General features: G+C 41.4%; 1 protein-coding gene across 1 annotated transcript in view; it reads left to right on the top strand.

The window, feature by feature from the left end:
* GNAI1 (G protein subunit alpha i1) overlaps positions 1-21,271 on the top strand; it is a 64,740-nt gene extending 43,469 nt beyond the window's left edge. The window contains exons 6-9 of the mRNA XM_034765721.1: positions 15,275-15,404; positions 16,740-16,893; positions 18,842-19,048; positions 19,170-21,271. Of these exons, the coding sequence (XP_034621612.1) occupies positions 15,275-15,404; positions 16,740-16,893; positions 18,842-19,032 (475 nt within the window). The 3' untranslated portion in view covers positions 19,033-19,048; positions 19,170-21,271. The remainder of the gene's footprint in view (positions 1-15,274; positions 15,405-16,739; positions 16,894-18,841; positions 19,049-19,169) is intronic.
* The last annotated feature ends 723 nt before the right edge of the window (positions 21,272-21,994 follow it).

Raw genomic sequence — 21,994 nt, 5'->3', positions numbered from 1 at the left:
TTCGTCATCTGATATCATAAGTTCATCAATGACATCTTGTGATACATTTGTAAGGCAGTCATCGTATGGATCGAATTCCGTATCAGATGGTGTGGTCTCAGCTTCGGCTTCCTCTTCATCTTGCCACAAGTAGTCGTCCTCCATACCATCTAATGAATTTGATATGCCACACTTCTTGAAAGACTTGATTACTGTTTCTGCATCAATATCATTCCAGGCTTTTATGACAAACTTGCACAAAACATCCAACTGTGGAGCACGCATGTTTCCTCCTTTTGTGAATGACTTTTCGCCGCTAACCATCCATTCATTCCACTGTTCTTGAATGTGATCTTTAAATGGCTTGTTTAGGCACACATCCAGTGGCTGTACCAACGATGTCAATCCTGCAGGAATAACTGCCGCATCTGTGTTTAGTCTTGCAAGCATTTGCTTGGTGCTGGGAGTTAAATGAGCCCTGAACATATCCCACACCAGTAGACTACATTTTTGAATAAGTCCACCTGGTCGCCTGCTCCATACATTATCAAGCCATAGCTTTACCCCTTCTTCATCCATCCAGCCTTTTTCATTCACATGTACAAAACAACCAACAGGGAACTTGAATTTCGGCATTGTTTTTCTTTTAAAAATAATCATTGGTCTCAGTTTGGCGCCATCAGCTGTGCATCCTAGTACCACTGTAAAACTGGACTTCTCATGTCCTGTTGTTTTAATTAAAATTGTTTTTTCACCTTTTTGATGGACAGTTTTATTTCCAACCATATCAAAATTCATTGGAGTTTCATCCATATTTCCAATACTACTTAACGCATAGCCATGTTTAGTGCGCTGTTGTATTACGTATCGATGGAAACTATTTACTTTGCTATCAAGATCTGCAGGTAATTTTGGGGCGATTTTCATCTTTTGCCTCAGTACCATATTATGCCTTCCCATGAATCTAGTACACCAGGATACAGTGGCCTTAAATCTGTTGCTGTGATCTGGGTTAGATTTGGCCCACTGAAGTGCAAACAAATGTATTTTATTTCGTGTCACTACATAACCATTTTGGCGATGCTCATTCACCATGTCTGCTACATGTTTTTCGAGTTCTGGCCAATGTGGAGTGCCTCTTCTTAATGCACACTTACCCCTTGGCATACTCTTTAATGCTTTTTCATTTGCTTTCCAGTCCCGAACCATCTTTTCTGTTACTCCATATTGTCTTGCAGCAGCACAGTTATTATGTTCCATGGCAAAGTTTACAACTTTAAGTTTGAAACTGGCTTCATATTTCTTTCTTCTTGCCGGTGGAGCCATGATGGGGTTTTGACTGTTGAACATTTGTATACTGTACTGTATGTACTGGTGCTATACTGTATGAACAGGTACAGATACTGGTGCTGTACTGTATGCGGTACCCAGTATACAACAACCACCCAATCACGGCAAGCGATGTACCTTACCGGCGATTGGCTGGTTGTTGTATACAAAGCCTGCTTGGATTGGTCAGCTATCCCTGCCTGCCCAGCCCTCCCTGTCTCCAAGACTATCAGAGTGGTAGCGCAAACACGCCTCTTTCACCCGTCTGGCCCGCCCTTGTATCCTATTACCTCCTTCTCTGCCTCTCAGATCTTGCACATGCGCGCCTGCGCCGCTTCACTGCAGTCCTCAGGAGCGAGATCTGAGAGGCAGAGAAGGAGGTACGGTAATAGGATACAAGGGCGGGCCAGACGGGTGAAAGAGGCGTGTTTTTCTGGGCACATCGCCGCTCTCTCTCTTTTTTCCATACCCCAGGCGTCCCGGACGCTTGCAGCTTGCTCCACCCTTCACTTACACCTTCCCGGTGAGGCGCCCCCTCACCTCGTCATCGGGCGGGGATGCGGCCGCGGCCGTTTTTGAGCTCCCCCCACCATATGCGGCGACCGCAGATTCTCCAGTCCGGCTCGGAAGTTTCAGCACCCGCCCTATAAGACGACACCCGGCGTATAAGACGACCCCCGACTTTTGAGAAGATTTTCCTGGGTTAAAAAGTAGTCTTATACGCCAGAAAATACAGTATTTTTTGTTCCCACTCAAGGGTACGATTATTTGTACTCCCATCACCCTCCCAGGTCCTTGGTGGTCTCGTCGGCTGCCGAGACCACAGAGATGGACAAGGGAGTCAAGTAGCAACCCATGAAGTGAAAGACTCAGACTAGACCTTTTGGTACAAAGGTTTATTCTACGGAGTTCTGCAGCTCCAACCAGCAGGTGTTGCTGGGGAGGTATGACTTTAACGTCTGTGACTAGATGTTAAAATTCAAGGACTCAATTCCCCAGGAGTTCAGGCAGGAGTTCTCTGCTCTGGTAGATGAGTGTAAGTATGTAGTCAGGATTTCCCTGCAGGTTCCCCTGGATGCAAAAGACTGGGCGGCTAGATCCATGGCTTCTACAGTGGTCATGCACAGATGCTCTTGGCTCCAATGGAGGTCGAGCAGTCTATTCAGATCTTCTGTTTTGAAGGCGCTTCGCTCTTCAGAGCAAACAGATGCAAAGCTCCATGGTCTGAAAGACTCCAAAGCCACCCTCAAGTCTCTGGGTCTTTATGGTGCCTTTGAGGAAACACTTCAGGCCCCTGTTTCTCAGCTCCATCGCCCCATCAGGACCTGCAAAAAAAAATGAAGCAGGGGTTTTAGATGCAGGCAGCTGCCCCCATCCGCCTCAGCCTCCCTACCTGGGATACTGAGGCCTACCAGCCAAACAGAACTTTTGATGGGATTCCTTAGGGCATTATACCAGTTCCCATGCCACTAGATCACATCCACCTTTAGTTTTCAGACCGCCTGCCCCCCTTCAACACCTCAAACCACTGTGTGCTGAACTGTGTGGAAAGGGGTTATATGCTTACATTTATTTCTACTACCACCTCCCACATGCTTTCCTTCTCATGAGCAACTTCTGGCACAGGAGATGCAAGTCTTCCTCTGAGTGGAAGCCAGAGAGGTTCTTCGTGACTTAAGAGGGAAGAGGTTTTACTCTAGTATTTCCTAATTCCACAGACCAAGGAGGGTCTCTGACTCATTTTAGACCTGAGCCGTCTTAGCGGCTACTCCAAAAAGCTGAAGTTCCACCTGGTCTCCCTGACCGCCATTATCCACTCCCTGGATCCGGGGGACTGGTACACCATCCTCGACTTGAGAGATGATTATTTCCACGTCTTGATTTTCCAAGTCCACAGAAGGTTTCTCAGGTTCACAGTAAACCAGACTCAATACCAATTTATGATTCTCCTATTCAGCCTTTCAGCATCCCTGAGGTTTGCATGAAATGCATGGCAGTAGTGTTGGCCTTCCTGAGAAAAAGAGGGCTACAAGTCTTCCTGAACCTCAATGACTGGCTGGTCAAAGGCCGGTCCCAGGCCCAGGTGCAGGCCAGTATCTACCTCATACAGTCGACCTTTCAGGTGCTAGGCCTGTACAGAGGATAGAGTTTATCACAGAGCAGTGCTTGATTTCTCCCAGGACATGGCTTTCCTCCCAGAAGCCCACTTCCAAACAATGGTGTCATTAATAGTTTAGCCACATGGCCACGTGCACATACGTAATGCAGCATGCGAGGCAATGCCTCAGACCCCTTCAGGCTTGACTAGCCTTGGTGTACTCACTAAGTTGCCATCACTTGGACTCATGGTTCCTGCCCGGTCCTTTCCTCCCTCAACTGGTGGGGGAGATCCTCTGTTGGTCCGCTCAGGTGATTCCCTTCAACAGACCCGAGCCCTCATTATCCCTAATTTCGGATGCGTCAGATCTAAGATGAGGGTCTCACCTAGGGCACCTCGGGATGCAGGGCCTGTGGTCCCAGGAGGAGCTTTCCTACATACAAATATCGGTGCTAAGAGCAGTCTGCCTGACCTGTCAGGTGTTCGCCCACATCATGAACAGAATGTGCTAGTACTCACTGACTGTATGGAAGCCATGTTCAACTCATCAAGCAGGGAGGAGCTCACCCCCCCCTTTTTTTCCTTCCGCCACCCCCCATGTCAGGAAACTATTTGCTTGTGGGAGTTCTGCATAACACACTCAATCCATCTCAAAGCTTCTCATCTTCCAAGAGCCCGCAACAAGCTGGCAGATCACCTTTCCAATCACCATGAGTGGTCCCTATTACTCTGACCTAGTAAAGATCATTTTCTGTCAGTGGGGGACTCAACAGGTAGATCTGTTTTCAACCAGGCAGAATAGGAAATGTCACCCATTCTGCTCCCTGTGAGGCCACAGCCAGGGCTCACTTATGGACGCTTTCCTGCTCTCTTGGACTGGACACTTCCTCTCCCCCCACCCCCATTCTTCTAGTGCACAAGGTCCTATTTGAAGATCAAGCAAGACAGAGAGCGGGTCACTTTTGTAGCCCTAGCCTAGCCCTGCGAACACTGGTTTGCCATGCTGTTGGGCCTTTTAGTAGCGACTCTGATGCCACTCTCTCCTCCCAGACCTGATATAGCAGGACCACGGTTGAATGCTCCACCCAAACGTCAACTTCCTTCACCTGACAGCTTGGAAGCTCTATGGCTAAATCCTGAGGAGCTGGCCTGTTTAGAGCAAGTCCACCAGATTCTGCTAGGTAGCAGGAAGCTCTCTACCAGAGCTACATACCTCGCCAAATGGAAGTGTTTTTCCATTTGCTCTTCCCAGCAAGGTGTCTCGCCCACGTGGTCATCTCTGCAGGCCGTTCTGGAGTATTTGCTACATCTGAAACAGCAAGGTCTGGCAATTTCATCAGTTAAAGTACACCTGGCAGCGATTTCTGCATTCCACACCCCGGTGGATGGCAGATCAGTTTTCTCGCTTGAGATGACTGTTTGTTTTCTCAAGAGCCTGGAAAGACTATACCCTCAGATTTGGGAGCCCATTCTCCTGTGGGTTCTGAACCTGGTCTTGTCAAAACTCATGGGGACCCCCTGTTCAAGCTGCTGACAACATGCCCCTTGTCAAACTTTTCCTGGAAGGTGGCCTTTTTGGTGGCTATCACTTTAGCCAGGAGATCAGGGCCCTGTACAGCCTTCTTTAAGGACAAGGGACAGCTTTGCCCTCACCTTGCATTCCTCCCAAAGGTGGTTTTGCAATTTCACCGTAATCAGGCTATTTTTCTGCTAGTTTTCTTCCCAAAACTGCACACGAACAGGGAGGTGCAACGTCACCGCACATTGGACTTTAGATGTACCTTGGCATTCTACATTGAGAGGACAAAAAATTCCGTAGATCCACACAGCTCTTTGTGGCAGTAGCGGACAGGATGAAAGGCCTTCCTATTTCGGCTCAGAGGATCTCATCCTGGGTCACATCATGCATTCACACATGCTACGAGCAGGCAGAGTTCCCACCACTGGCTATAGTGATGGCCCATTCTAAAAGGACGCAAGCTTCCTCAGCAGCATTCCTGGCCCAGGTGCCAATCCAGGACATCTGCAGAATGGTGACTTGGTTATTGGTACATATGTTTTCTTGCCACTATGCCATCACCCAGCAAGCTAGAGATGATTCCAGGTTTGGTCGAGCTGTGTTGCGGTCAGCATGTCCATGAACTCCGATCCCACCTCCTATGGTACTGCTTGGGAGTCACCTAACATGGAATGGACATATGCAAGCACTCGAAGAAAAACAGTTCCTAACCTTTCCATAACTTGCTCTTAGAGATGTGTTGCATATGGTCCTGCTTTGAGCAGGGCGTTGGACTAGATGACCTCCTGAGGTCTCTTCCAACCCTAATCTTCTATGTCCGTTCCACGACCCCCTAACCCTCTGTCAGAGTTGGCTGGCAAAAAAGGAACTGAGAGGGTGCAAGGTTGGCTGGGCCCCTTATACTGGCACATGAGCACGCAACACCAGAGAGAGCTAGAGCCGACTCAGTGGGGATCACTGGGAAAAATTTCTGGTGACTTCACAGCACGCACACACCTAATGCGGAATGGGCAACGCCTCTCGAAGAACAGTAGTTCCAGAAAGGTTAGTAACACTTTTTTTTCAGACAGGTGGTAACAGATGTTTATCTCCCTGTCTGGTCATATGCGTATTAGGTATTGTCTGCCTCACAGTGTATGACTGTATGCATATTGAGCCTGGTGCTAATCAGGAGATTGCGAAATCAATAAGAGGAAAGCCAAGAAGAAACAGTAAGCAGGGGATGTCCTGTTTATGAGTAAGGATAAATGATTGTCTTGATATTTGTTTCTAGGGTACCAGGAGACACTCTGGTTCATAGAATCATAAAAGATTAGGGTTGGAAGAGACCTCAGTAGGTCATCTAGTCCAACCCCCTGCTCGAAGCAGGACCACCCCCAATTGAATCATCCCAGCCAGGGCGTTGTCAAGCTGGGCCTTAAAAACCCTCTAAGGATGGATCCTTCACTGAGGAGGCAAGCTAACATAAGAACAGCCATACTGGGTCAGACCAAAGGTCCATCTAGCCCAGTGTTCCGTCTTCCAACAGTGGCCAATGCCAGGTGCCCTAGAGGGAGTGAACAGAACAGGTAATCATCAAGTGATCCATCCACTGTCTCCCATTCCCAGTTTCTGGCTAACAGATGCTAGGGACACTATCCCTGCCCATCCTGGCTAATAGCCACTGATGGACCTATCCTCCATGAATTTATCTAGTTCTTTTTTGAACTCTGTTATAGTCCTGGCCTTCTCAACATCCTCTTGCAAGGAGTTCCACAGGTTGACTGTGCATTGTATGAAAGAAAAATACTTCCCTTTGTTTGTTTTAAACTTTCTGCCTGTTAATTTCACTTGGTGACCCCTAGTTCTTGTGTTATGAGACAGCGTACATAACACTTTCTTATTTACTTTCTCCACACCAGTCATGATTTTATAGACCTCTGTCATATCCCCCCCCTTAGTCGTCTCTTTTTCAAGCTGAAAAGTCCCAGTCTTATTAATCTTTCCTCATATGGAAACCGTTCCATACCCCATTTTTGTTGTCCTTTTCTAAACCTTTTCCAATTCCAATACATCTTTTTTTGAAATGGGGCGACCACATCTGCATACAGTGTTTAAGATGTGGGCGTACCATGGATTTATATAGAGGCAATATATTTTTTTATTTCTATCCCTTTCTTAATGATTCCCAACATTCCGTTCACTTTTTTGACTGCCACTGCATATTGAGTGGATGTTTTCAGAGAACTATCCACAATGACTCCACAATCTGTTTCTTGAGTGGTAACAGCTAATTTAGACCCCATCAAGCTGACAGTGTTGTGCCTCATGAAAAGAGGTATCAGGTGAAGCGCTGTTAAGCAATATGCTAGACATGAGACTATTTTGTTAATTATCTGTAGGCTCTAAAATGTACATTATTTTATTTTGTATATAACCATGTTTCCAGTATTTCTATTTGCTATCACTTGAATCGCTATTCTTTGTTAAATAAATTTTTATTTGATTTTTCTGTAAATATATCTAAAGGTTAAGCACAGAGATGATCTGAGGTGCAACTGTAAGTTGGGGGAAATACTGTTTCTTTGGAAGCAGCGGACCTGTGAATATTGTGAGTGTCCAATGGAATGGGCTGGACACTCTGGGGAGATGTTTGGGGGTTGGTGTGTGCCTTTGGCTAACCTGTGGGGAGAGAGTAGTTTCTGCGTAGATCTAGAGAGGAGTGCATGTTGCCTAGATCAGTGCAGTTGGAGAACTGACTCTGGCAGGCACAGACAGGATTTCCTCAGACTAAGGGCAGGTGGTAGCAAGGTGCCTCACAACCCTGGGTTCCCTGGGAAGCATCACAGGAAGTCACCCACAGCAAATACCCATAGGGACCAGCACTCAAAGAAGAAATGAAGGTTACTTACCTTATAGTAACTGGAGTTCTTTGACTGCTTGCTCATGTCTATTCCAATGTAGGTGTGCGTGCACCGTCACCAGAAGTTTTTCCCCTAGTGGTATCCATCGGCTTGACTCTGGTGCCCCCTGGAGTGGCACCTTCATACTGTAGTATATAGGTATGTGACGTCCTGCCACACCTTCAGTTCCTTCTTACCGCCTGTGACGGTTGCTGGAACGCTGTTTGTCTCTTGCTTTGCAAGTGATTCTCCTGAGTGGTTTTCTTTATCCTGTAAATAGATTTTTAAATGGCATGTAAATAGTTAGGATTAGAATAAATTAACAAATAGTTAGATCGCTTAGGGTGCTTAGGGTACTTAGGGCTAGCCTACACTGGCAACGCTTTACGTGCCTTGTTTGGTCATTGTGCAGTGCAGCACTGTGAGAGAGCTCTCCCAGTGCTCTAAAAAAACCACCTCCACAAGGGGCATAGCTCCCAGTGCTGAGAGCTTGGCTTCCAGCGCTTGGGGCACTGTTTACACTGGCGCTTTATAGCGCTGCAACTTGCTGCACTTGGGGGTGTTCTTTCACACCCCTGAGTGAGAAAGTTGCAGCGTTGTTAATTGCCAGTGTAGACAAGCCCTTAGTAGGTTCCTGTCCTGCAGGAGTAGTCCTCCTGAGACACTGGAGCATGCCTCGGTCCCATGGCTTCAAACAATGCGTGGCGTGCCACAAGCCCATGCCAGTTAGTGACCTGCATGAAAGCTGAGAGACTGTCATATTCAGGAATGGTGCTGGATTTGTAAAAACTTTAAGCCCAGGACAAAGGAGGAGAGAGAAAACAGACTCAAAATCCTTCTCATGGAGGCAGCACTTTGCCCCTCATCGTAGCAGCAGCCCAATTTGGCAACAAGTACTTCCTCGGTCAGAAGGGAGCAGACATCGAGTTGACCATGGGCATTCCACAGCCGTGGCACTAGGGCTCATCCCATCAGCATGGCCACCGACCCAATGATAAATGCTACTCCTGTGGCCAATGTGGACCCCTTGGATGGTTCAACCATACCAAGGTTCTCACGTAGTGTGATCCCACTCAGCGCCCTCAAAAGTGAGAGCTCCCCCACTATTCCCCTCAGAATGGGGTTTGGTTCTGGGTGCCGAGGTGGCTGAAGCACAGGATACCCTGTGGAGGACCCACCAACAAGAAAGGACATGCAAGGCCTGGTGTCAATCCAAGCCTCATTGTCGTCTTCCCCTGATAAGGCCGTGGTGGGGATGACCATAGCACCCACTCAGGATGATTAAAAGGCTCACCAAGAACTTTTGCGTCATGTAGCCCAGAACCTGGGGATACAGTTAGAGGAGATCGCAGAGTCAGCCCCTGCCCTAGTGTACATATTAGCACTTTCAGGATCAGCAAAAGTGGCCCTGTCCTTGAATCTGGCCATCTTGCAATTTATGAGGGCTCTGTGTCCACCCCCTGCATCGCTCCAGCTCACAGCAAAGCAGGTGGAAAGAAAGTACTTTTTACCCCCCAAGGGGTATGAGTATCTATACACCCATCCCCCTCCAGGATTCCTAGTCATTGCTGCTGCGAACAAATGAGAGACACAAAGGCAGCAAGGCCCATCACCCAAAGTGAGAGAGGCTGGGAAACGGGGTTTATTGGGCAGGAAGGAATATTCCACAGAGGACCTCCTGCTGAGGATATCAAACCACCAGGGCATGGGCTGCTGTGATTTTAATTCTGGTCAGTGATGATAACGTTTAAGGAACTCTTTTATCTGAATTCGTGGCCCTTATAGAGGAGAGTAAGGCTGTGGTCAAAGCATCCCTTAAGGAGGCCTTGGATGCGGCAGCTAGAACTATGTCCACAGAGATGGTCATGAGACGGAGCTCTTGGCTTAAGACCTCTGGACTGCCCCTCGAGGTCCAACAAACAATTCAGGACCTTCCATTTAAGGGGAATTCCCTCTTTTCCAAACAAACTGACGCTTGGCTTCACAACCTTAAAAAAGGGCCACTCTTAAGTCGTTGGGCCTTCACCTCCGCCCCAATGCGCAAACAGTACAAGTCCCAACCTATGAGCCGATTTTACCTGCTGCAATACCAGCAGAGACAGGACTTCGGCCGGCAGAGGAACAAGGGCTTCAGGAGGAAGCATGTGCCGTACACCTCCCCAGCCTCTATGTCTGGGCCCGTGATACAGTTGACTGGTTCTAAGCGGACCTTTTGAGAGTATGCCCGAGGATGGCGTGCCAGACCAGAGCCTGGATCTTACCCCTATGGCAAACTGTATCCTCAAAAGCAGTGATTCCGAAGAGTATTTAAGGGCCATGGTGGGTACCTGGTTGTATAAGCTGGGAAACATTGAGCAGGAATAGAGCGGTAGTATTACCCCTAAACAGCATTGGTGAAATCGTTATTGGAATGTGTGTCCAGTTCTGGTGTCCACACTTTAAAAAGGATGTTGAAAAATTGGAAAGGGTTCAGAAGAGAGCTGCAAAAATGAGTTAAGGTCTGGAAAACTCACCATTCAGTGAAAGATTTAGGAAGCTCAATCTATTTAATTTATCAAAGGGAAGGTTAAGAGGTGACTTGATCACTTGTTAGTACCTGTAAAGGGCTCTTTATTCTAGCAGACAAGATCAGAGACTGCCTAAGAAGCCTAAAATAGATTAATTCAGGCTATTGATAAACCACACATTTTTAAGTTTGGGTACTTAACTATTGGAACAGCTTATCAAGGGTTGTGGCTTCTCCATCACCTGAAGTCTTAAGTCAAAACTAGATGTCTTTGTAAAATATACGTCAGCTCAAACACAGGGTATTGACGTGGAGGAATTTCTGGATGAAATTCTTGGCTTGGTCAGATTAGATGGTTAAAATCATCACTTCTTTGCTTTAATGAATCTGTTCTTACGAGGGGACACAGATGTCCCTTCAGTTTTTCTCACCTGGCTTTGAGGTGTTTGATGTTTCTCTTTCCCCTCCCATATTCTTTAGGTGGATTGAGGGAAGAGCCAAATATACCTTTCTCCCTCCCCAACCTCATTCCCAGCCCCAGGTCTCGCGAAGCTTCAACTGGCTGCTCTAAGGCTCCTATGGTAATACAAATAAATAGGCACTTTGGCTGCTCCATCTGCCTCACTCCTTGCTGACATACAAACATACCTTAGTAGGAATATGTGGCTTCCTTCCAGTGTAAATGTGAGGGGAAAGAAATGGTCAAATCCAGAATTACAGTTTTGAAGACCAAAATTGGGCTCTTATTCGCTCTTGATGTGTTAGTAAAAAATATTTTTAAAAGAATGGAGTCCAGCTGCATTTTAACTTAACAAACATTTTTTAAATCCTTGCTAGGCCAACCAGTCTTTTGAAAATGAGGATGCTGTTTATTAGTGATTTATCACTAACAATTTTGTCCTTGGATAAATGATGCAGTTTCCATTGAATTCAGTGAAGTTATTCTACGTGTATCTGAAGGTAGAAATAGACCTTGAACATCAATTTTCAATTGGTCTGGATGATTGTGACTTTGCTAAGGTCGCATGCAAATCTTATTAATTGGATGGCTTACCAAAGCAATGTAACTTTTCATTTAAAGTCTGTGGTAGAGTTCTTAGATCAATTTTAACTTAGTTTAGATTTTATTTTACAAGTAGATTACTAACCTTGCCCCTAATTCCAGCCTGTAAAATCTTGTGGTTTTACAGTCACACTTTTTTAAAGTGTTTCTCTCCTCTGTTGCTATATGAAAGGCTCACACAAATAAGGGGGAAATATGACTAGCTACCTGACTCTGCAGAGGAAACAAACTGACTAGACTACTGTCAAAGGCACATAATAAAGTGTAATGAAATAAATAAATCTGCTATGTGATCTTAGGTATTAATTGAAGCAATAGTAAATACAATATGTTGGCAGAAGTGTGCGGGTTTTGTTTTTAAGTTGACTTTCCTCTTAAAATAGTATGTTCTATTTAGTTTCCATTTTTGGACTTCGAAAAAGAAATCATAAATCAGTTCTTTCAGTCTGCTTTAAAGCTTAGAAGTTGTTTTGGAACTGGAGATAAGTGTTTTTCTTGCTTTATGTACACTGAATTGGCTTGTAATGAGAAGAGCAACAAACTTAGTATTGATTCACTATAGAGTAGCATTTGTTATAAAAATATATTTACTAGATAATTGTGATTCTTGTGCACTAGCTGAACTTCTGTTCTAAATATCTAAACCGTTGTGTCTGTTCCCATTTTAAAAAAAAAACCCATCAGTATTTATATTGATAGAAATGCATGGTATCATTTGACAAATCCAAGTTTTAAGACTTTACTACATTGGAAATTTATTTCATTTCTGTACTTTAGAAGGTTTTAAGTATATTGAATTGTTTTTGTTCAACCATGAAAAAATGTAGCTGTTGCGGCAGATGGAAATGAATCCTCTCCCCTCTGTCTCCCGAATTCTGTGTGAAATTTACTTTTCCAGTGCTAAAATTAAAAAAGCCTCACTATTGAATATCTAGCCCAGCGGTAGGCAACCTATGGCACACGTGCCAAAGGTGGCGTGCAAGCTAATTTTCAGTGGCACTCACACTACCCGGGTCCTGGCCACTGATCCGGGAGGCTCTGCATTTTAATTTAATTTTAAGTGAAGCTTCTTAAACATTTTAAAAACCTTATTTACTTTACATACAACAATAGTTTAGTTATAGATTATAGACTTATAGAAAGAAACCGTCTAAAAACGTTAAAATGTATTACTGGCATGCAAAACGTTAAATTAGAGTGAATGAATGAAGACTCAGCACACCACTTCTGAAAGGTTGCTGACCCGGATCTAGCCTAAGGTGTAGAGTGATAAGCAAACTGATTAGCAAAGCCAGGGAATTTGAAACCCCTGGGAGTGACAGTAGTACAAATTGTGAGTTATTGGCCCCTAGTTATCAGTTCTGTTTGTTCCTCAGGAAGCTGAAGATCTGGCTTTCAAATTTCTGACATCTTGTTAGATTACTTATTCATACTTTTTGTAGATTTTTTTTAACTTTTACTTTGGATGTAAAGGTGTCATCCGGCTAGGCTGTGCCTAATTGGTTGCCTGATTGCTTTCTTTTTAAAAAAGGCTAGAACTCCATAAAATTTAGAGTTTATAGGCAGAACATCACAAGGGTTAAACTGTAGTAGTTAAAAAGGAGTGCGGGAAGTCATTAGGATTTTAGGGGGAGGGTTGTTTTTTTTGTTTGTTTTTAAACAAGCAGTAGTGGATTTATAGACGTGAGGAATCAGTAAAAGTAACTTGCTTCTGAGCAGAATTTTTTAGATGCAAATGGACAGGGACAAGTTTTGAAGAGAGACATATTTTAATATATCAGGGTTCATAAATAAATAACCACATAACATTGTAGACTTCTAGCTTATTGTACACTTTATCCTTCCATCCCTCCTGGTTTTGTCATGTCTACATTTTAAAAAAAGGTTCTCTGAGGTAGGGCAACATTTCTTCATTGTCTGTAAGCACCTAATGTGCTTCTGAGCACTGAATAAATCTAAAATAGTAGCAGCAAGTTTTTTATCCCCTTTTGATAAGCTGTATCTCAGAAGTTAAGCTGGTTCTTTTTGGATTTTACTTATCGTATCTGTTTAAAACCTTAAATTTTAATTTTGCAGAAATACAGCAAAGCAATTTTCTTTCCATGCAGTTCTTGATAGGTCTTTTATAATTTCTCAACAAACTTGATCGTGAAGCTTTGTTTTGGTGCAAATAACTCCATGTATATCAAACATGGCAAAGACAATTTCCAAAGTAAAGATTAAATTGTAATGATGAATATTTAAATTGCAGTTTTGAATACTTTCAGGGCCTGTAGAGCAGTGGTTCTTAACCATGGGACCAGGACCCCTTGGGGGCCACGAGCAGGTTTGTTGGGGGTCTCCAAGAAGGGACCAGCATTAGACTCGCTGGGGCCCAGGGCAAAAAGCCAAAGCCCCACCGCATCGGGCTGAAGCCTAGGTGCCTGAGCCCCGCCACCTGGGGCTGAAGCCTGAGCAATGTAGCTTTGTGGGGGCCCCTGTGGCATGGCGCCCCAGGTAATTGCCCTGCTTGCTGGCCCTGGCTTTTATATGCAGAAAACCAGATATCGTGGCACAGGTGGGCCATGGAGTTTTTATAGCATGTTGCGGGGAGGGCTCAAAAAGAAAAAGGTTGAGAACCTCTGCTTTAGAACATGTTTACACAGCCCACGACATCCAGAGCCTTCCATACTAGGTCAATAGACTTAGATAGTGGGGCTTGCACTAGTGGTCTAAAAATAGCTATGTAGATAGCGCTTTGAAGTTGCAGCTTGGGCTTCTTAGTCCACTCCACTCTAGGCTTCAGAGCCCAAGATCCAGCCTGAGTTGCAACTTCAGATTGCTTTTAGGAGTCCTCAGCTAACACAAGCTTTGAATTGTGAGGAAACTGAGGGAGAGTTGTGGCCACTTTGCCCTTTATGCCTTGTACAGTGGTATCAGGAGGCCACAGGCCTCGATGCATGATCTCAAAGAACAGTGCTATTCAAAAACTCAGATCTCCCACCCATAAGGTGCATGCCCACCAACAGAGAAATCCACGCTGACTAAAACATCTTGAACATCTCTTGGGTACTGAAATGCTTACCTCAGGTTATATATTAGAGTTCTTTAAAGATCAACCCGATTAGCTATAGGAAAGAGAACTGGATTTTTCTGTTTTAAACACTAGCAACTGATGTGTTTGCCAAACCCCAGCTGTATGTCTGTGCATGAGTCAAAATCCAACTTGATTTCTAGGCTGAATTTGAAAAGCTGAAAGTTAGAAAAATTATAGTTTGAGTGATAAACCGTGTGACTTGGATTTAGAAATGTTGAAACAGTGAAAATAAAAACCGGAAATGTAATTTTTACTCAATTTTCAGAGTATTATCCAAGTGTTTTTATAAAACTTCCCCCCCCAAAGTAGTGAAACACATAATTACTCTGTGCTCCTGAATGTACAGGATTTTGCACCCTAGCTTAGAGAGTATTTGTCTAAGAAAACACATTTTTTCATGGTCTATTGTATTTTTAGAGATCGCATTTTTTTCACTAAGCCAAATAAGTTGAAAAGCTCTTCATTCAAGTACATGTATAATAAAACTAAATCCAGGTGCATATTTTGCAGTGTTTTGACATCTTGCAGCCATAAACAGTTGCAGAGAAACTGTGTAGTACAGATCATGTTTACTTCTGCAGGGCATTTTATTTGCTTTAATTTCAAAGTAATTTTTGCTAGAAAGTAATGCAAATTATTGTATTGAAGAGATTTTTAAGGCTTTATTAAAATTAATTTTCAACACTAGGCTATTACTCTAAAACTTTAATGCCTTTTCGCCATAAAATTGTGTGATCAGACTAGTACAGTCTGCTCTTTAATTTTATGTATAGTATTCAGAAGGCTGGAATTTTAACACTATTTTATTTTTCTGTTTTGCAGAATGTTTGATGTGGGAGGCCAGAGATCAGAGCGGAAGAAATGGATTCATTGTTTTGAGGGAGTTACAGCAATAATCTTTTGTGTAGCGCTCAGTGATTATGACTTGGTCCTAGCAGAAGATGAGGAAATGGCAAGTAAACTAATCTTGAAGGAAGGGGGAGAAGAGGAAATAAAAATTAAATGATCTTGAAAGAAGTTAAACCCTTTATGAAAAGTGTGTCCTCTGTTTTCACAAGGAAGTAATTTCCACTTGCAAGTGTCCCGGTGGACAGTAGAAATGGTGAAGAAAATGCCATCTCTTTGAATATTACTGGCATAAGAAAATATCTAGAAAGAAATTCTTAATGAATACTTTGGTTTACAGGTAGCTCTTTTCCATGTTCCAAAAGACATTCTATTTTTAAATTAGGTAACAGAGGTGAACACTTGTTTTAAATTGCATAGTAGGGGGTTGTTAAGACAAATTTTGGTGATTCAAACAATTTTTAGTGGAAAACCATATGGCTTATTTAGACCACCACTTTGTCTTTTCCCTGTGTTTTCTTTCTAGGTAAAAAAAAGTTTCCAGTCCTTCAATCTTCCTTTCTATATGTCTCTTTCTCTGAAAATTTTCCCTGCATTTGCTGGTCTCCTCTTGCTATGTCTTCGTTTCTTTGGTTTTTCTTTCCAGCAACTCTTCTTTTCTCTTCTTTCAGGATCAGACTCCCCTAGCGAAAACAGACACAAACTAGCACCACTCTTTATTCATGGAGCTGACAAGAGTGATCCTAATCTGTGTTGCTCTCTAGCTGGCTTAATAAGTAAAGGACTTCTGTGGTGCTGACTCTCCTGTAGACTGTAATTTGGGGGGTAAGGAAGTAGCCTTCAAGTCAAGCCTAGGCAAATTGTGTCCCCGGTGGGTGGTAGTCTACTGATGTAAACAGTTAAAAGCATGGCAGAGGCTATATGCATGACTGGAAAATGTTTGTGAGTAAAGCACTTTTTCATTTGATCTCCTGGTAACACTGGAGTACTTGACTATCTGGCAGGGCTGCCATATTTGATTTTTTTAACTTCTTTAAGAGGAGTTATTCAGTAATCAATTTCCACTTAAAGGTCACTGGCTTCGCTGGAATTCTTTTTCTTTATGACATTTGCAGCTATATGTGGAAGAGTGACACTAAACTGTGCAATTGTTAGACATTCAATATTCAAAACTTCAGTCATAAGTAAATGAAAAAATAATTTACTCACCTGAACGCCGCCACAATTATAATAGGAAATTGTGCTTTGATTATTTTGTTCTCTGTTTCATACAGCATTAGGGTAGGGTTTTGGGATTCAATATACAAAAAGACTTTTACAGGAGATTTTATTACTCGATTAGAAGAGTTTCACCATATCAAACATGTATATGTTTCCTGATTTCATTACTATTGAAAAGGATAATGGAGGGTAGGCTGAAGTATCTTCTTTTCAATTGCAGAATCGGATGCATGAAAGCATGAAATTGTTTGACAGCATCTGCAACAATAAATGGTTTACAGACACTTCTATTATTCTTTTCCTAAACAAGAAGGATCTCTTTGAAGAAAAAATCAAAAGGAGTCCCCTCACTATTTGCTACCCTGAATATGCAGGTATTCTGCTACTTACGTGGGAAGTCAAGTCACTTCCGTTATGGAGTCTTATTACTGGTTTTATGCATGAACCAGTAAGAAACAGTTTAATCTGGAATCAAAGATGCGTCTGTAGCTAGTAGTTAGGGGAGATCGTTTTTTAGTTGTAAACTGAGCCAATTTCATATGGAAGTTGAGTAACAAAAACATGAAACTTCACTATGCCACTTTTAGTCACTTCAAAGTATGTGCCAAATCCTTCTCTCCTTATTTACATGAGTAGTCCCAGCTGAGTCAATAGAACAATGAATATGAGTAAGGCTAAGAGAATTTAGCCTTATAACTGCTCATTGTAGAGCAGGAATGCTCCTGTTAGACCAGTACTCACTATCTCTGGGCTGCGAGCATTGACAGCCTGAAAAATCACAACCAGGTCTAAACATATTCCAAAATATAGTTAACTGAACCTCAAAGATACGAAAAACTGTACATATAAGGGGAGAAAACTGTCCCAAACTTGTAACTGCTTACAAAATGGCAACTCTGATAGTCTTTCCAACATAGATGTATTGTAAGATGATGGTTTGAGGACATAGTTGGACAATTACTAACATTAAACAAGAATTTAAAATATTTAACTAATCAAAAGTATTGTTACATTCATGGTTTATTGAAAGCTAATGTCAAACATCTTTTCAAATACATGGAATGTTTGGAAACACTGGGGGAGAATCCACACAAATATTTGGTTCATTGTTCAGTATTTAAAGTGTTTAAACGTTCTTCGTGGTGAGATCCTTTCCAATTTATTCTGCTTAGGCTCTTCCTGTACTCCATTTTGCTCCAAATCATAGGATTTTCTCCTAAAGAGGTTTAGGGCATTTAGATTTTTTTTAAACACATTGGAAGGAAAAACATGATATGCAAGAATTCTTTAGGAAGAGAGGATGATGTAATTCAGCAGTGGTCTGTATTTAGATTTCTACTACCTATTGGTAGATTTATATAATTATATGAAATTCTATCATTCTGTTGTGCAGAGAATACTTACTTGAAAAAAGTAATTAAAACTGGGAGAGAAAAGAGGGAATAGGCCAAATACAAATTTAGGCAGGTGGAGATGGAAGAAAGCCCCATGAAAAAGAAAAGTGAGTGTAAACAAAAATGGAATGGGGGAAGGTTTTTTTTGTTTTGTTTTTGCTTCCCTCAGTATTTATTTTCCTTAGTGTTTAATCTGAAAACATGAACAAACAATTCCATGGAAACAAAACCATCATTTCTATTTGCAGAGCAGTTATAGCTCTTTAATAACCTGATCGACCTCCCATTGAAGTCAAGGGTAAAGCTTCCAAGTAAATGGGAGTTGGATTGAGTCCATAGCCATATATATAGATATAGATATATAGATATAGATATAGATAGATGATAGATAGCTAGATAGATAAAAATTAAAGCATTAATAATCCAGTATGTTTTACCACCAGCAAGTTTTATACTTAAAACAGTAGTTGTGAGGTTACTTAAAACTGCATACAATTCTTCCATTTTTTTAAAGAAACTGTCCAGCAGTTTTAAAAAAAAATAGTTCATGGCTTCCTTCAAAGTGTATAGTATTCATTGCTGCTTAGGCCTTGTCTACACTACAGGGGGAGATCGATCTAAGTTACGCAACTTCAGCTACGCGAATAACATAGCTGAAGTCGACGTATTTAGATCTACTTACCGCGGGGTCCACACTATGCGATGTTGACTGGAGACGCTTTCCCATTGACTCCCCTTACACTTCTCATTCAGGTGGAGTACAGGAGTCGACGGAAGAGCGATCGACGGTCAATTTAGCGGGTCCTCACTAGACCCGCTAAATCAACCGCCAGTGCATCAGTCGTCGCATGTCGAACCCCCAGTAAGTGTAGACAAGCCCTTAGTCTAAAATTTAATGTTTATTGATCAACTTTTTCCCTTCCTTCAGGATCCAACACTTATGAAGAGGCAGCTGCATACATCCAGTGTCAATTTGAAGATCTGAACAAGAGAAAGGACACAAAGGAAATCTATACTCACTTCACATGTGCCACAGATACCAAGAATGTGCAGTTTGTTTTTGATGCTGTAACTGACGTCATCATAAAAAATAACCTAAAAGACTGTGGCCTCTTCTAAGGCTTAGCATTCAATGGTAATTGTGTTCCTTGACCAGAATGAGAAATAGAACTTTTCATCATTTTGTATGTGTCTCAGTAATATAAAGCATTTGTACATGTACATAGGAATCTAATTCTCTTGATCTTTATTTTTAGATTTGAAGAATGACTTCACAAACTCCTAACCTGATGGGGTTTCAAGAAGAAAGAAGTACAAAACAATTTGTGCTGAATAACAGACCAGTACTGTACTTGCCTGTTTTAACAGCTTTATTTATGTTTGTCTTGTAAATTTAAGTAATTAAATATTAGGTAACAATGAAAAGTATCTTGATTGTATGTATGCTTGTAATTGTAGGAATGTTATTTGTATGAACATTGAACAGAATATTTTAACTTGATTTGTGTTCCAAAGTTTTCACGTTTTATGAGAATGCTCTTAAGGAGAGTAAATTTTTTTTTTTTTTTTTGCCTTTGGATTATTTAAACATCTTATAAAACTTAATTTTTGTTTTGTCTTAAATATGCATGCTGACTTATTAGGTTTTGTTTGCATAACCAAGTGTTATAGGCTTCTTGGTAGTCTAAAATAATCTTATGCTTGCTCAGCTTTAAAGGGACACTGTGAATTCAAGTTTGTCCCTAACCTTTAGGTTTTGAAAAAGCTCTTAAAAATTTCAAGGCTAATGAAAATTTTCTTTGATTTATTAGAATTCCAGTGGAAACAAGTGATTACAAATAAACTTTTGCTTGCAATCTTTTCAGCCTAACTATTACAACACTGAGAAACTGAAACTGGATTAATTAATTTTCATTGCCAAGCTGATGGAAATGTAAAAAGAAATTATTAGGAGAAATAACAGAGATTACATTTTTAAAATGTATTTTGTCTATTTATCTTCTTTCTCCTGTGAGTGACAAAACTCTCCTTGCTCTTGTAAAAGCCAGTGGCAAAACTTGAGAACAAGAAGACTTGTTTTCTTTTCATTCCATGGATTTAGAATCTGGCTCCTAATGTGTTGCTAGTAATTGTAGGTAAGAAAACTAGTTCTACAAATTGATAGTCATGAAAACATCAGACACTACCAAAAAGCAATGCACAGTGGTATTAAATATAGTACAGATATTTTCTGTTGCAAATATAAAGAAAATCTTCACTATCTCTGATCTCCGTATGAGGTAATTATTTGCTAATGTTGACTTTTAATGGTGTACACGTGTGTGATTTTTTTTAAATTGACAGTGTCCCTTTAAATAATATTGCATAGAATTTCTTTTCAGTTAATTTTACCTTTCATTGTATTATTTACTATGTAAGGGATATATTGTGCATTGCCTTATTGGTAGTGCCAAAACTGATTTTTATACATTTGAAACTGAAATAAGCTTTTATTTTGTAAATAAGTTCTTAGATGGTTGTCCTGAGCATTTTGGTCACCTAAGAAATGTAATCACAACAAATTTAGAAATATTACTTTCTACAATTGTTGGAACATTGTTTGTAACTACCGTACTACTTTGTCCAAGACGAGAACACCTCTGAAACTGTTGCTAGTTTTCCATATTTTCTTACAGATTCATATGCTTAGAAGTGTTCATTCTAAATGTCTAACTAGAGTTATTTTAAAGTATTAACTCATTTTTGGTTGTGTGTATTCTTGGTTTAAGGCTGTCAAATGGCCTTGAAATAGTTTTTATCTCAGCTCTTTTCATTTTTGGAATTTTCCATTATTTGCTATGGAATTTCTAAATGTTTTCAAATGAGAGGTTAAAACAAAGGAGCAGTAATATTAATTTATTAATGATAGAGGTTGTTGAAAATGTTCACACAGAACAAGCTCTTTTATTTAGTAATTATGGTAAACAGTTTACATCTTGGACTGCTTTGATTTGTGCATTATGCTGCAGTCACAACTGATTTTATGTAACATTGAAATATTTTGTGACTATTTAACTTGTCTTTGTACTTAATGTAAAAAAAAATTGGAATTAATCAAAAATTACTGAAAATTTGTCTAAATTCTTTGTGCCTTGCCTAAGAGAAATGTTTTTCATTAAATTTACTGATGGAAGACGTGCTGCATCCATTTTGTGAAGATAGTGAATAAAAATGAAAAGAAATGAAATTGTGAGTAAATTCACATGAGTGTATGTAAGTAAAATAAAAATGAGCACACATTGATGACCATTACTGATGGATTCCTGAATTTTATCCTGTATAATTTACTAACATCCTAATAAAATTGAGATTTTTTTTTAAAAAGATGAAGTATAATTCTTTCCTGAAATATATACACTGTTTTTTGTCCTGTGCTAAACAAGTGTATTGAAAATATATCTGCTCATGCGCTCTTCCATTCCAGACTGATGGACTTTCCTCTTTTGACTTGAGTTGGCAGCTGGACAAATTTCCATGAAGACTCTCCTTGCCGCTGCCACCGCCTCCCCCCTCGCCCTCCTCACCCCCCCCCCGCCCTCCCCTGGAACTGATATTGGTTCTATGGTGGGAATCTCACAGGTCTGGCTTACATTTATGGAATGGTGTATACAAAATAAGCTGTTCTTTTTCATGCATTTTAAAGCCTAAAGGGACCATTATGAAGATCTAGCCTGAGCTGTATAACACAAGCCATGGTATTTCACCAATAATTACTACATCAAGTTCATAACTTCTGGTTGATCTAGAGCATATCTTTTAGAAAGTCATCCAATCTGAAATACTTCAAATGTTGGAGAATCCTCCCATGAGCTTTATCTTCCAGCCTATTGAAGGGTGTTTATGCCTTGTCAAATATAAAGAACTATCTACTAACAAATTGTCTCCCTATAATCTCATTAATGCTTTATACACAGGTCATGTCACCTCACTTCTTGGTATTTTCCTACTCATACATCCAAAGACAGTGCTAGCCCTCGTAGCCATAGCATCATGCGGGAAGCATGTATGCAGATAGTTAATTATCATGACATCTGTCACTTTA

The sequence above is a fragment of the Trachemys scripta genome, chromosome 1, assembly GCF_013100865.1.
Source record: "Trachemys scripta elegans isolate TJP31775 chromosome 1, CAS_Tse_1.0, whole genome shotgun sequence".
Taxonomy (NCBI): domain Eukaryota; kingdom Metazoa; phylum Chordata; order Testudines; family Emydidae; genus Trachemys; species Trachemys scripta.
Note: the sequence above shows the minus strand (reverse complement) of the source record. Positions and strands in the feature narration are given on the sequence as shown.